Here is a 13,928-nt window from a genome sequence, read left to right as displayed (position 1 = left end):
CGCCGCCTCAGCCTCCCCGCCGGCCCCGCCTGCCAGCCAGCCACGCGCCGCCGTGACCCGCCCCCGCGTGCGCGCCGAGCCGAGGACGCCGCCGAGCCGCCGACACCGCGGGCGGAAAGGGCTGCAAAACCGCCTCCCAGGGAGGAGCGGCCCGCTAGGCCCGCGGTGCCTGGCCTCCCTGTCGCAGTCCCGGCCTCCCTCCTCCGCCGCGCCGGCCGCTGGGAACTGTAGTTCCAACAGCACCGAGACCACCCTAGGAGTTAGCGGAAAAGGACGGAAGAGGACCCCGAGGCATGGCGCATGCGCTCCTCGAGGCTGACGTCACTGCCGCTCGCCGGGCGGTGGGCTGGCTGGGTTCTGTTTTACAGTAAAGGGCGGGGATGAGGATGGGGAGGAGGGCGTAGGCATGGGTTTCGTGAGGTTGTGGAAGTGACAGGAGGGTGATGGAGACTAATTTATCAGTTCTCCCTTTTTCCCCGAAGGGTCGGAGACGTGGATGCTTAGCTGAATTCTAAGATCAGGGCAGAAATCTGAGGCGGCCTTACACTTGCTCACCTGTTCTCCATCCTCAGTCTCCACTCAGAGCCTGTATTAATACACCTGAGGAGGAAAACTGAGGCCCTGAGTTCCCATCTCCAGGTTGACCTGAAGAGAGCTGGCGAGGCTAGAGAATCCTGGGCCCAGTAGGATAGGGAGCCGAGGCCCAGACAACTTTATCACTGGGCCTTAGGCCAGTGATGTTACAACGTACTTTTTAAAGATGTTCTCAGATAGTATCTTAGTAAAATAGAATAGTTGACTGTTTTCCAGTGTTCACGCTCAAAAACCCTATAAAATAGTTCACTCATGGTCAAATATGTGTTCTTATTTTTTTCACTTAACTGCCTTACCAAAAAGCCCCATTTTTTTTTTTTTACACACCCACAATTGTTAGTAAAGGTTTTGAAAAGACTTTAAGTTGGAAAATTCTTGTAAATCTTAGATGCCTTTTTTGCCTGTCTGCATACATGCCCAACATGTGATTACCTATATTGGTAGTAATTATTGCTTAATAGTCCATACTTCCTTCCAGGGCTTTATGACTTCAGTTGCTTTTCAGTTTGAGAATTGTAGAGGCAAATTGAGAATGAGAGACCTGCCTGTCGTGTTCCTTAAAAGCTGTATGTAAAGTAAATATTTCTAAAACTTTTAAATGTCTAGGCAAAACTTGTATTTAGGATTCTCCCAATGTGCTGGTGAGAGTTCAGTGGAACATTTACTTTAACCATTTGCAGGTAGGAGTTGATGTGTAAAACTTGGAAAACAAGAGCCCAAATATGCTCATAACTCTTCATTCCTTGTCATTGCAAGGATTTATCCTGAGGACATAATTTAATCTGTAGGAAAATCTTTATGCAAAATGTTATTTATCACAAATTTGTTGTAATAGCAGAAATGGGAAAACATCTAAATGTCTAATGATTGGGAACAGAATGGTTAAACTTTGGCATGCCAACATAAGACTGTAGAGTGTTTTTTGCCTCCATTGAAATGTTTAAGTAAAATTTCTAAAAGTGGGACTTCCCTGGTGATCCAGTGGGTAGGACTCTGCGCTCCCAATACAGGGGGCCAGGGTTCAATCCCGGCCAGGGAATTAGATTCTGCATGCGTGCCACAACTAAGAAGTCCTGCATGCTGCAACGAAGACCTGACGCAGCCAAGGTAGATAGATAGATAGATAGATAGATAGATAGATAGATAGATAGATAGATAGATAGATAGACAGATAGATACTGGTGTTAAGATTGAACCCGTACCATGATTCTCTGAGGAAGGTATAAAAAAAAATTTCTAAAAGCATATTTTTTTTAAAATGCAAGGTATATATAATATCAGAACCACATCAAACCACCAAGCAAACCACGCCTGAAATAGGAACCCGACTTAAGTACTAACAGTAATTTTCTCTGGGGAGCTGGACTATGTGTTACTAAGAAAATCTTTTGAAACCCATTAATATTTAAGCGACATGCCTGTAGTTCCCGTAAGGCCAGTTTTATTTAGCTTGGTGTAGCAGAGGAGAACAAACTATAGGCAAAGCTTGGGAGTCCCTTAATCTTAGGAAATTAAGAAGAGATTGGGTGGGGTGCTTTTAAGGCCAGTCGGTGTGGTAGGGAACTGGTTAGAATTGGAAAAGGCAGAGTTCTCTGCTGATTGGTTCAGGGTTCAAAATGGAAACTTTTAACCATGGGAAAATGTTTTTTATGTTTCACTGTGGATCCATCATTTTGCTTTATGACTTAAGATCTTGAAGGGAACCCATCAATGGGTTTGGTAACCCCTCAAAGTCAGTTCTCTTAGACTTTGTTGGACACATTATAATAATTTCCAAATCTACATGTTGATATTCTTCCTTCAACTCAATGAAACAAATAAGTACAGGCTTCAACTTTAGTTTTGATTTCATCTGTTTTCTATTGACTTTCTAGCTGGTTTTGTTGAGTGATTATTTATAGAACCATCTGAACATTGGCTGCATCCAGGATTTAAGATTCCAAGTCCTGGTTCTTGACTAAGGGAATGACACCAAGAGGAAATTAAATGCATCAGTAAGTCTCAAACCCTCTTTAAAAATCATTGTTCAGGGAATTCCTGGCGGTCCAGTGGTTAGGACTCAGCGCTTTCAATGCTGGGGCCCCGGGTTCAATCCCTGGTCGGGGAACTAAGATCCCACAAGGCACCTGGCCAAAACAAACAAAAAAGAATCATTGTCCAATATTCATAAATCTCAAAAAAGGGAAAGTATAGCTACCATGAGCCTGTCATTTATTTAAGGAGCATTCAACTTGGGGAAAAGAATTAATGTATACACAGCACCAAATATTATGCTTTAGAAAAGGAACAAATACTTCCAATGCATTTGTATTATTAAGAACCATATTTGGTTTGGAGTAAATGCTCTGATTTTAAGACCTGGCAACTGGAATAGTCTCTTTAATAAGTTATGATAAAGTAAGAAATAGATTTATAGGCATTTATTCCAAAATAGAATATTCTTTAGGGAAGAAAAATGGCTCTTAAGATACTTCGGAACCAGTCGTCACAGTCATTTCCTGGGAGTTATGAGAGCAGAACAAAGAGCATTTAGGTCTGAAAGAGTACAAAACACTATCCACTAGGTCTGTAGTGCAATTTCTTTGTTCCTCTCAGGTCTGGAATTCTGTACAAGTGTTGCACACAAGGAAAAGAAGCGCAGGAAAAAAGGGGTGGCTCATTTCTATGGTTGGGTCATATGTACAAGCCACTTTTCTCATCAGAGGAAGCTGTGATAATTACTTCTTTTGAAAAGGAATTCTCCCCTTCAAGCAATCATGTATTTGCCCTTATGAGTAAACTGGGAACAGTAGTTTGGGGTAACATTACTACATATTGTGAGTAGTATTTGCAAAACTTCCCACCCTCTTTCTAGAAATATTTGGAGGATCATCTTTCAGTATTTGCTTCATAGCAGTACTACTCCTCCATATAAGGCCACTGAACAAAACTTCTGATGGTTCAACTTGTAGTGGGTCACAAGGGTTTTGAAAACACCATGGACAACCAAAATATTAGAAATGGTTTGTATCTGGTAAAGGAATTGGTCTGTGGCACAGTTTAACTGTAGGTGTATTTGTAACAATCTTGCTGGCTGGTATTAAGATGTCCTAAGTATTAAGATCTATTTAACCTCTTTTATGATAATCTACATGTTAGAATAGTTGTTAAAATCTATTTACTAAAGAGTGACTATGGAGGAATTTAAGGCAAGTATAATATTCTTTCTTCCCGCAAACTGAAGAAGGGTGAAAAATCCTAAGCACGAGCAAAACTTCTCTGTATGATTTCACACTTACAGAAAAATTGCAAGAATAGTATCTGTTTTATCGTATTCTGTATTTCTATCTACATAGAGATATACACATACTTTTTTTTCTGAATCACTGGAGAATAGGTTGCATATATCATGCCTCCTTATCCCTTAATAGTTCAGTGTGTACTTCCTAAGAATCAGGATTTTCTTTGACATGTGTACTTGTTTTAGTCCTCTTGGGCTGCTTTACTAATTTAGCATACAGTGGGTGGCTTAAACGACAATTTATTTCTCACAGCCTGGAGGCTGGGAAGTCCCTGATCAAGGTGCCAGCACAATCAGTTCTTGGTTAGGGCCCTCTTCCTGTCTGGTTTGCAGACAGTTTTCTTTTACTTTCACAGGGTGGAAAGCAGAGAGAGAAGCAAGCTCTCTTGTGTCTTTCTTGTAAGGACACTAATCCCATTGTGAGGGCTCCACCCTCATGACCTCATTATCTCCCCCAAACTCCATCTCCAAATACCATTCTAATGGGGATGAATTTTGAGGGGACATAAACATGTAGGCCATGACAGTATTATTATCAAAATTTGGAAATTTAACATGGAATGATGCTTTTTTTCCTAATCTGCAGTCCTTTATCACATTTTATCAATTGTCCACTCCAGGATCACATAGTGCATTGAGTTATGTCTCTTTATTCTTCTTTAATTTGGAGCAGTTTTTCAACTTTGTCTTTCATGATATTGATGTTTTTGAATTCCCAAGGCCAAATATTTTATAAAATGTTCCCCAATTTTGGTTTGTCAGATGTTTACTCATGATTTGATTCATGTTATGCATTACCAGACAAAATAATCTAAGTGATGTTGAAGTGTTTTAGGTGATCACATCCAGAGACCCATGATGGCTATTTGACCCTCATTGGGGATATTAATTTTAATCACCTGGTCAAGGTATCATCCCATATCACCAATATGTAATTTCCCCCTTATAAATAATAGGTCATCTGGGGGGATATACTTTTAGACCATTCAAACACTATGCCTCATGAAATGTATTGCCTATATATAGCATATTCTGATGATTTTTGCCTTTCCCAAACTTTACTATGATGTCCACAAAATGATATTCCAACTCTACTGTTCTCTCAACTTTTTTCAAGAAAAAGATTTTAATTTTTTTTAAAAAATTTTACTGTAGTTGATTTACAATGTTGTGTTAGTTTCTGCTATACAGCAAAGTGAATCAGTTTTACATATACATATAAACACTCTTTTTTAGATTCTTTTCTCATATAGGTCATTACAGAGTACTGAAAAGAGTTCCCTGTGCTATACAGTAGGTCCTTATTAGTTATCTATTTTCTATATAGTAGTGTGTATATGTTAATCCCAAACTCCTAATTTATCCCCCCTGCCCCGCTTTCCTCCCAGTAACCATTAGTTTGTTTTCTGTATGTTTTGACTCTTTTTCTGACTCTATTTTCTGACTCTATTTCTGTTTTGTAAGTTCATTTGTACCATTTTTTTAGATTCCACATGATATATTTGTCCTTCTCTTTCTGACTTCTGTCCTTTTCTTACTTCACTTAGTATGAAGTGAAGTAAGGTCATCTCTAGGTCCATCCATGTTGCTGCAAATGGCATTATTTTGTTCTTTTTATGGAATATTACTCAGCCTTAAAAAAAGAACAAAATAATGCCACCTCGCAACTTTTTTCAGCTGGCATTCTTCTGTAAGAGTCTTGCCTTCTCTTTTAAAATAATGTTTTATAAATTTATTTATTTTCGGCTGTGTTGGGTCTTCGTTGCTGTGCATGGGCTTTCTCTAGTTGCAGTGCGCAGGCTTCTCATTGTTGTGGCTTCTCGTTGCGGAGCATGGGCTCTAGGCGCGCAGGCTTCAATAGTTGTGGCACATGGGCTCGGTAGTTGTGGCTTGCGGGCTCTAGAGCTCAGGCTCAGTAGTTGTGGTGCACAGGCTTAGTTGCTCCGCGTGGCATGTGGGATCTTCCTGGGCCAGGGCTCAAACTCGTGTCCCTTGCATTGGCAGGTGGATTCTTAACCACTGCACCACCAGGGAAGCCCTAAAATAATTTTTAATGTATGAATTCATTTCTTTTTAACCTTTCATTGAATGGTTTTTTGATGTTTGTACAGAGTGCAGATACAGTCACATCAAGAGACTTCGTAGCATGTTACCTGGTAATCACTGTGAATATTAGGGGTTCAGAACATCAGAGATCATTGATTCACAACTTCCTGTGCATCTACTTTTTCTACCTTGTGACCTATAACACTTGTTTTAGATGTAGCTTGGCCATGCCATATATCTATGTTCTGAATAGTATTTTTTTCTTTAATTTTACATTCACATGCAGTTGTAAGAAGTAATTCAGAGTACTTGTGACATGACAATGTGCAGAGCTATGCTGATGTGGACAAATGATGTCACCTGTCATTCCAGTAAACACATGTTGCTGGATTCAAGCCCTCAGCCACTGCAGTGCACACTGAGGGGAATTCAAGGTGGAGAAAAAAAGGGTACTGGCCCTAGATCGGTAAGATGTATACTGAAGGAATAATTTCAATGAGCCAAGATTCTTGCATCTTCCCATACATAAAAAAGCACTGCAATCATTAACTTGAGATGTCCTTTTTTTTGTGATTAGCAGTTATCTTGTGATGTTTGCCTACATTTTGTCTTTTCAGCAAAAACTCCTACACATCCTGGCTCTCCTCTCGCCTCTTTGGAACAGTTCCTCAGAGCTATCTGAGCGGCTGTTTCCCCAGGCTACAGTCTTCAGTAAGGTCCCCAAATAAAACATGTAACTTGAAAATTTTAGGTTGTGTGTTTCGTGTTTTTTCTGTCAATAATTTTGGCAACCAATGAAGAGACCCAGAGCAGACTTCTCTCTTTTGCCTAAACTCTATGAGGATCCAGAGCCTGGGTACCAGCAGAGGCCTCTTGTGCCCATCCGCCTCCTCTGAGGGTCCAGATGAATTTGAGTGAGTCTCTCCCGTGTCTCTGACCTCCCATTGTTGGCTGATGATCCTAAGTTTTGTTTGGTGGTGTTAAACTCCTCACTGGAGTAGCAGGTTTCCTTGAACCTAGATACCTGGGTTATCCTCAGTTGAAAGACACTGGGAAGATTTTATTATGTTCATACAGAATTTATACTTACAAGTACTTGCTTAATTGGGAATTAAATGAAATATTGCCCTAATAATGGCCAAAGCCAAAAATAAATGAATGAATTAATTTTTAAAAAAATTAGGAGTGGTTATCTTTATTTTTTAAATTATTTATTTATTTATTTAGCTGCATTGGGTCTTTGTTGCTCGTGCGTGCTTTCTCTAGTTGTGGCAAGCAGGGGCTACTCTTCGCTGTGGTGCGCGGGCTTCTCATTGTGGTGGCTTCTCTTGTTGCTGAGCACAGGCACTAGGCACGTGGGCTTCAGTAGTTGTGGCACACAGGCTCAGCAGTTGTGGCTCGCGGGCCCTAGAGTGCAAGCTCAGTAGTTGTGGCACACGGGCTTAGTTGCTCCGCAGCATGTGGGATCTTTCCAGACCAGGACTCGAACCTGTATCTCCTGCATTGGCAGGCGGATTCTTAACCACTGAGCCACAAGGGAAGTCCGGGAGTGGTTATCTTTAAAAAACAACAACAACAAAAAAAAACAGTCAACAGAAACTGCCAGTGAGAACAGATTTCTAAGAAAAAGATGCCAAATCAGCCATTATATACACATTCACAGAATTACAGGAAACATGATTAAGAAGTAAATAAAGGTATGATGACAATGTTACATCAAATAGAAAATATCAATAAAAGATAAAAATTATACAAAAAGATGGAACTTGTAAAGTACAACAAATGAAAATTTTAAAAAAATCACTTCATAAACTGGACTTCACCAAAACTAAAAACTTTTGTGCTTCAAAGGACACCATCAAGAAAGTGACAAGATAACCCAAGAAATGGGAGAAAATATTTGCAAATCATATATGTGATAAGAGACTTGTATCCAGAATGTAAAGCTATACAAAGATATATAAAGATGTACAATGATCAGTAAGTACGTGAAAATATGCTCAAATCATTAGTCATCAGGTAAGTGCAAATCAAAACCAGAATAAGATACTACTTCACACCCACTTGGATAACTAAGATTCAAAAGTCAGATAACAAGAGTTGACAAGGATGTGGAGAAACAGTAACCCTCATGGTACTGCTAGGGGAATGTAAAATTTTGCAGCCACTTTGGAAAGTAGTGTAGCAATTCCTCAAATGATTAAACATAAGAGTTAACATATGATCCAGCAATTCCCCTCTTAGATATATACCCAGGAGAAGTGAAAACATATGTTCATATAAAAACACTTCCAAGAATGTTTATAGCAGCATTATTCATAATAGCTAATAGGTGAAAGCAACCCAAACATTCATCACTTGATGAATGAACAAATAAAATGTAGTATATGCACATGCAATGGAATATTATTCACCCACAAAAAGAATGAAGGGCCGATACATACTACAAGATGGATGAACCCTTAAAATGTTATGGTAAGTGAACGAAGGCAGTCACAAAATACCACCTCACTGCACTTCCCAGCCCATGATGCATGCCTGCTGGTATGTGTGGCAACTGGGGGCTGAAACTCAGGCTTCAGTGGACAGACCCAGGGAGAGGACTCAGTTTGGCTGTGCGAAGACAGTCCGAAGGGCCTAGAGTGTGGTCCAGGCTGCAACTGGGGATGTGTGCAGGACAGAGCCCAGGTCCATCATGCAAAGGGAGGGGCAGGCCCCACCATAGCAGTGTGTTCACAGGGAAATGCAGGCAATCGGCTCAGACTTCAGCCCTGTCTCCATGTGTGGGCAACCTTCCAGAGCTTGTGCATTCCCAGAGCTCGGAGGGGTGGAGCTCATGAAGAAGAGGGAACATTCCCAAAGTCATTCTATGTAACCACCATCACCTTGGTACCCAAACCAGACAAAGACACTACCAAAAAACAAAAAATTACAGGCCAGTATCTTTGACAAATATACTTAGAAAAATCCTCAAAAAAATATTAGCAAACCGAATTCAACAACACATAAAAATGATCATACACCATGATCAGGTTGGATTCATTCCAGAGGCACAAGGATGGTTCAACATTATGCAAATCAATCGTGATATGCCAAATCAAAAAAAGAAACGACAAAAACCACATGATCATCTCAATAGATGAGAAAAAGTATTGATAAAATTCAACATCTACTCACGATAAAAACTCTCACCAAAGTGGCTATATAGGGAACATACCTCAACATAATAAAAGCTATCTATGACAAACCAAGAGCCAACATAATACTCAACAGTGAAAAGCTGGAAACCTTCCTGCTAATATCTGGAAAAAGACAAGGATACCCACTTTCACCACTTTTATTCAACACAGCATTGGAAGTCCTAGCCACAGCAATCAGACAAGAAAAAGAGATAAAAGGTATCCAAATTGGAAGGAAAGAGGTAAAACTGTCAGTATATGCAGATGACATGATACTCTCTATAGAAAACTATAAAGACTCAACACAAAAACCTATTAGAACTGATAAACAAATTCACCAAGGTATTACGATACAAGATTAACATACAAAAAGCTGTTGTACTTCTTTACACTAACAATGAAACAACAGAAAGAAAAAGTAAAAAAAATCCAACCCTTTTAAAAATCACATCAAAAAGAAATAAAACACCTAGGAATAAAACTGACCAAAGAGGTGAAAGACAGATGCTGAGAACAATGAAACACTGATAAAGGGAATTGAAGATGATTCAAAGAAATGGAAAGATAACTCATGAGCTTGGACTGGAAGAATTAACATTGTTAAAATGGCCATACTACCCAAAGCAACCCACAGATTTAATGTGATCCCCATCAAATTACCCATGACATTTTTCACAGAACTAGAACAAATAATCCAAAAATTGATATGGAACCACAAAAGACCCAGAATTTCCAAACCAATCCTGAGGAAAGAGAACAAAGCTGGAGGCATTACCCTTCTAGACTTCAGACAATACTACAAAGCTAGAGCAATCAAGACAGCATGGTACAGGCACAAAAACAAACATATGGATCAATGGAACAGAACAGAGAGCCCAGAAATCAACCCACACACCTATGGTCAATTAATCTTCGACAAAGGAGGCAAGAATATGCAATAGAGAAAAGACAGTGTCTTCAGCAATCGGCGCTGGGAAAGCTGGACAGCTGCATGTAAATCAATGAAGTTAGAACACTCCTTCACACCATACACAAAAATAAGCTCAAAATAGTTTAAAGACTTGGGACTTCCCTGGTGGTCCAGCAGCTAAGACTCTGTGCTCTCAATGCAGGGGGCCCGGGTTCGATCCCTGCTCAGGGATCCCATATGCCGCAACTGAGAGTTCACATGCCATAATTAAAGATCCCACATGCCACAACTAAATCCTGCATACTGCAACAAAGATTCTGCATGTGACAACAAAGATCCTGCGTGCCGCAACTAAGATCCGACACAGCCAAATAAATACATAGATGTTAAAAAAATAGTTTAGAATCTTGGGGCGGAGTCAAGATGGCAGACTAGGAGGACGTGGAATTCACGTCTCTGCACAACTAGTGCACCTACCAGGCACTGGTGGGGGACCACGGACACCTAAGGGAACAGGAAGACGCCCAAGCGACTGGGTAGGATGTTGGGGGGAGGGAGGGGGAGGAGAAGTAGAGGCAGGATGGGACCAGCGGCCCTGAGGAGCAGCTGGGGGAGTTCCCACGCCCAGAGGGGGAACAGGGGAGACCCTGGAGAGGGCAGAGAATCAGAAGGGAATGCGGCCAGCATTTACCCTGCCCACTTGGGCCCTGGGGAGCCTGCTGAGGTCCTGGGCCTGATCCTCTGCCCACCGAGACCTCCTCCAGCCACGTGGGTCCTGCAGGAGTGGGAGGGAGAAAGGGGGGAGGAAAAGTAAAGGCCGGCTGAATTGGACCAGCACCCATGAGGGGAAGCTGGGGGAGGGGAAGGGTACCATGCCTGGAGCGGCCCACCCACAATTAGGGATCAACGGGGACAGGGGAGACCCTCAGGAAAGCAGAGAATCGGAAGGGAGTGCAGCTAGAGTTTTCCCTGGCCGCTTGGGCCCTGGGGAGACTGTTGAAGTCCCAGGCCTAATCTGGGACCAATTACAAGTACTGAAATTGAATCTGTGATTTAAAAACTCCCAACAAACAACACTCCAGGACCAGATGGCTTCACAGGTGAATTCTATCAAACATTTAGAGAAGAGTTAACACCGATCCTTCTCAAACGCTTCCAAAAAACTGCAGAGGGAGAAACACTCCCAAACTCATTCTACAAGGCCACCATCACCATGACACCAAAACCAGATAAAGATATCACAAAAAAAGAAAATTACAGACCAATATCACTGATGAACATAGATGCAAAAATCCTCAACAAAATACTAGCAAACAGAATCCAATCCAGGACCATACACCATGATCAAGTGGGATTTATTCCAGGAATGCAAGGATTCTTCAATATATGCAAATCAATCAATGTGATACACCATATTAACAAATTAAAGAATAAAAACCATATAATCATCTCAATAGATGCAGAAAAAGCTTTTGACAAAATTCAACACCCATTTATGATAAAAACTCTCCAGAAAGTGGGCAAAGAGGGAACTGACTTCAACATAATAAAGGCCATATACAACAAACATCATTCTCAATGGTGAAAAACTGCAAGTATTTCCTCTAAGATCAGGAACAAGACAAGGATTAAAGACCTAAATGTTAAGACCAGACACTATAAAACTCTTAGAGAAAAACATAGGAAAAACAATCTTTGACATAAACCACAGCAAGATCTTTTTTGACCCACCTCCTAGGGTAATGAAAATAAAAACAAAAATAAACAAATGGGACCTAATTAAACTTAAAAGCTTTTGCACAGCAAAGGAAACCAAAAACAAGACGAAAAGACAACCCTCAGAATGGGAGAAAATATTTGCAAATGAAGCAACGGACAAAGGATTAATCTCCAAAATATATAAACAGCTCATGCAGCTCAATATTAAAAAAGCAAACAACCCAATCAGAAAATGGGCTGAAGACCTAAATAGACATTTCACCAAAGAAGACATACAGATGGCAAAGAGGCACATGAAAAGATGCTCAACATCACTGATCATTAGAGAAATGCAAATCAAAACTACAATGAGGTATCACCTCATACCGGTCAGAATGGCCATCATCAAAAAATCTACAAACAATAAATGCTGGAGAGGATGTGGAGAAAAGAGAACCCTCTTGCACTGCTGGTGGGAATGTAAATTGATACAGCCACTGTGGAAAGCAGTATGGAGGTTCCTTAAAAAATGAAAAATAGAACCACCGTATGACCCAGCAATCCCTCTACTGGGCATATACCCTGAGAAAACCCTAATTCAAAACGAGACAGGTACCCCAATGTTCATTGCAGCACTATTTACAACAGCCAGGACATGGAAACAACCTAAATGTCCAATGATAGATGAATGGATAGAGATGATGTGGTACATATATATAATGGAATATTACTCAGAGATAAAAAGTAACGAAATTGGGTCATTTTTAGAGATGTGGATGGACCTAGAGTCTGTCATACAGAATGAAGTCAAAAAGAAAAAAACAAATATCATATATTAACACATATATATATGTGGAATCTAGAAAAATGGTACAGATGAACCTATTTTCAGGGTAGGAACAGAAGTGCAGACGCTGAGAAGGGACGTGTGGACGCAGCGGGGGAAGGGGAGGGTGGGAAGAATTGGGAGATTAGGTTTGACATAAATACACTACCATGTGTAAAAGAGATAGCTAGTGGGAACCTGCTGTATAGCACAGGGAGCTCAGCTCGGTGTTCTGTGATGACCTAGATGGGTGGGATGGGGCAGGGGGAGGGAGGTCAAAGATGGAGGGAATATATTTATACATGTAGCTGATTCACTTGACTGTACACCAAAACTAACAAAACACTGTAAAGCAATTATACTCCAATAAAAAAATTATTTGATTAAAAAAAAAGTTAATCCCATCCCCCCCAAAAATAGTTTAAAGACATAAATATAAGACACGATACCATAAAACTCCTAGATGAGAACACAGGCAAAACACTGTCTGACATAAAATGTAGCAATGTTTTCTTAGGTCAATCTTCCAAGGCAGAAGAAATAAAAGCAAAAATAAACAAATGGCACCTAATCAAACTTATAAGCTTTTGCACAGCAAAGGAAACCATAAGCAAAACGAAAAGACAACCTATATACTGGGAGAAAATATTCGCAAACAATGCAACTGACAAGGGCTTAATTTCCAAAATACACCAACAGCTCATACAACTCAATATCAAAAAACCAAACAACCCAATCAAAAACTGAGAAGACCTAAATAGTCATTTCTCCAAAGAAGACATAAACGTGGCAAACAGGCACATGAAAAGAAGCTCAACATCACTAATTATTAGAGAAACGCAAATCAAAACTACAATGAGGTACCACCTCACACCAGTCGGGATGGCCATCATCATTTACAAATAAATGCTGGAGACTTCAATAAAAAAAAAAAAAAGAACTCCAAGAAATGCTGGAGAGGTGTGTGGAAAAAAGGGAACACTCCTACACTATTGGTGGGAATATCAATTGGTGCAGCCACTATGGAGAACAGCATGGAAGTTCCTTAAAAAACTAAAAGTAGAGTTAGCATATGATTCAGCATCCCACTCCTGGGCATATATCCAGGGAAAATTCTAATTTGGAAAGATACATGCACCCCTACATTCATAGCAGCACTATTCACAACAGCCAAGACATGGAAGCAACCTAAATGTCCATCAACAGAGGAATGGGTAAAGAAGATGTGGTGTATATATACAATGGAATATTACTCAGTCATAAAAGAGAATGAGATAATGCCATTTGCAGAAACATGGATGGACCTAGAGATTATCCTACTAAGTGAAGTAAGTAAGAGAAAGACAAATATATGATATCACTCATTTGTGGAATCTAAAAAAAAAAAAAAAAGAT

The 13,928-nt window shown here is 40.4% G+C and overlaps 1 protein-coding gene across 6 annotated transcripts in view; it reads right to left on the bottom strand.

Annotated features, from left to right (window-relative positions):
• Window positions 1-7,111: 7,111 nt before the first annotated feature.
• Window positions 7,112-13,928, bottom strand: part of KIAA1586 (KIAA1586 ortholog) — a 29,883-nt gene continuing 23,066 nt past the window's right edge. For 4 of the 6 annotated variants that reach the window (XM_061195191.1, XM_061195190.1, XM_061195189.1 and 1 more), the window contains one exon: window positions 7,391-7,477. Coding sequence is in view for 1 of the 6 variants with exons in the window: in XM_061195186.1 (XP_061051169.1) it covers window positions 7,341-7,477 (137 nt within the window). In the remaining 5 variants the exon portion in view is untranslated. Of the gene's footprint in view, window positions 7,478-13,928 lie in introns of all 6 variants that reach the window. The other 2 variants (XM_061195186.1, XM_061195192.1) reach the window with 2 other exon arrangements.

The sequence above is a fragment of the Eubalaena glacialis genome, chromosome 7 (assembly GCF_028564815.1).
Source record: "Eubalaena glacialis isolate mEubGla1 chromosome 7, mEubGla1.1.hap2.+ XY, whole genome shotgun sequence".
Lineage (NCBI taxonomy): Eukaryota > Metazoa > Chordata > Mammalia > Artiodactyla > Balaenidae > Eubalaena > Eubalaena glacialis.
The sequence above is the reverse complement of the archived record's forward strand: the minus strand, read 5'-3'. Positions and strand labels throughout refer to the sequence as shown.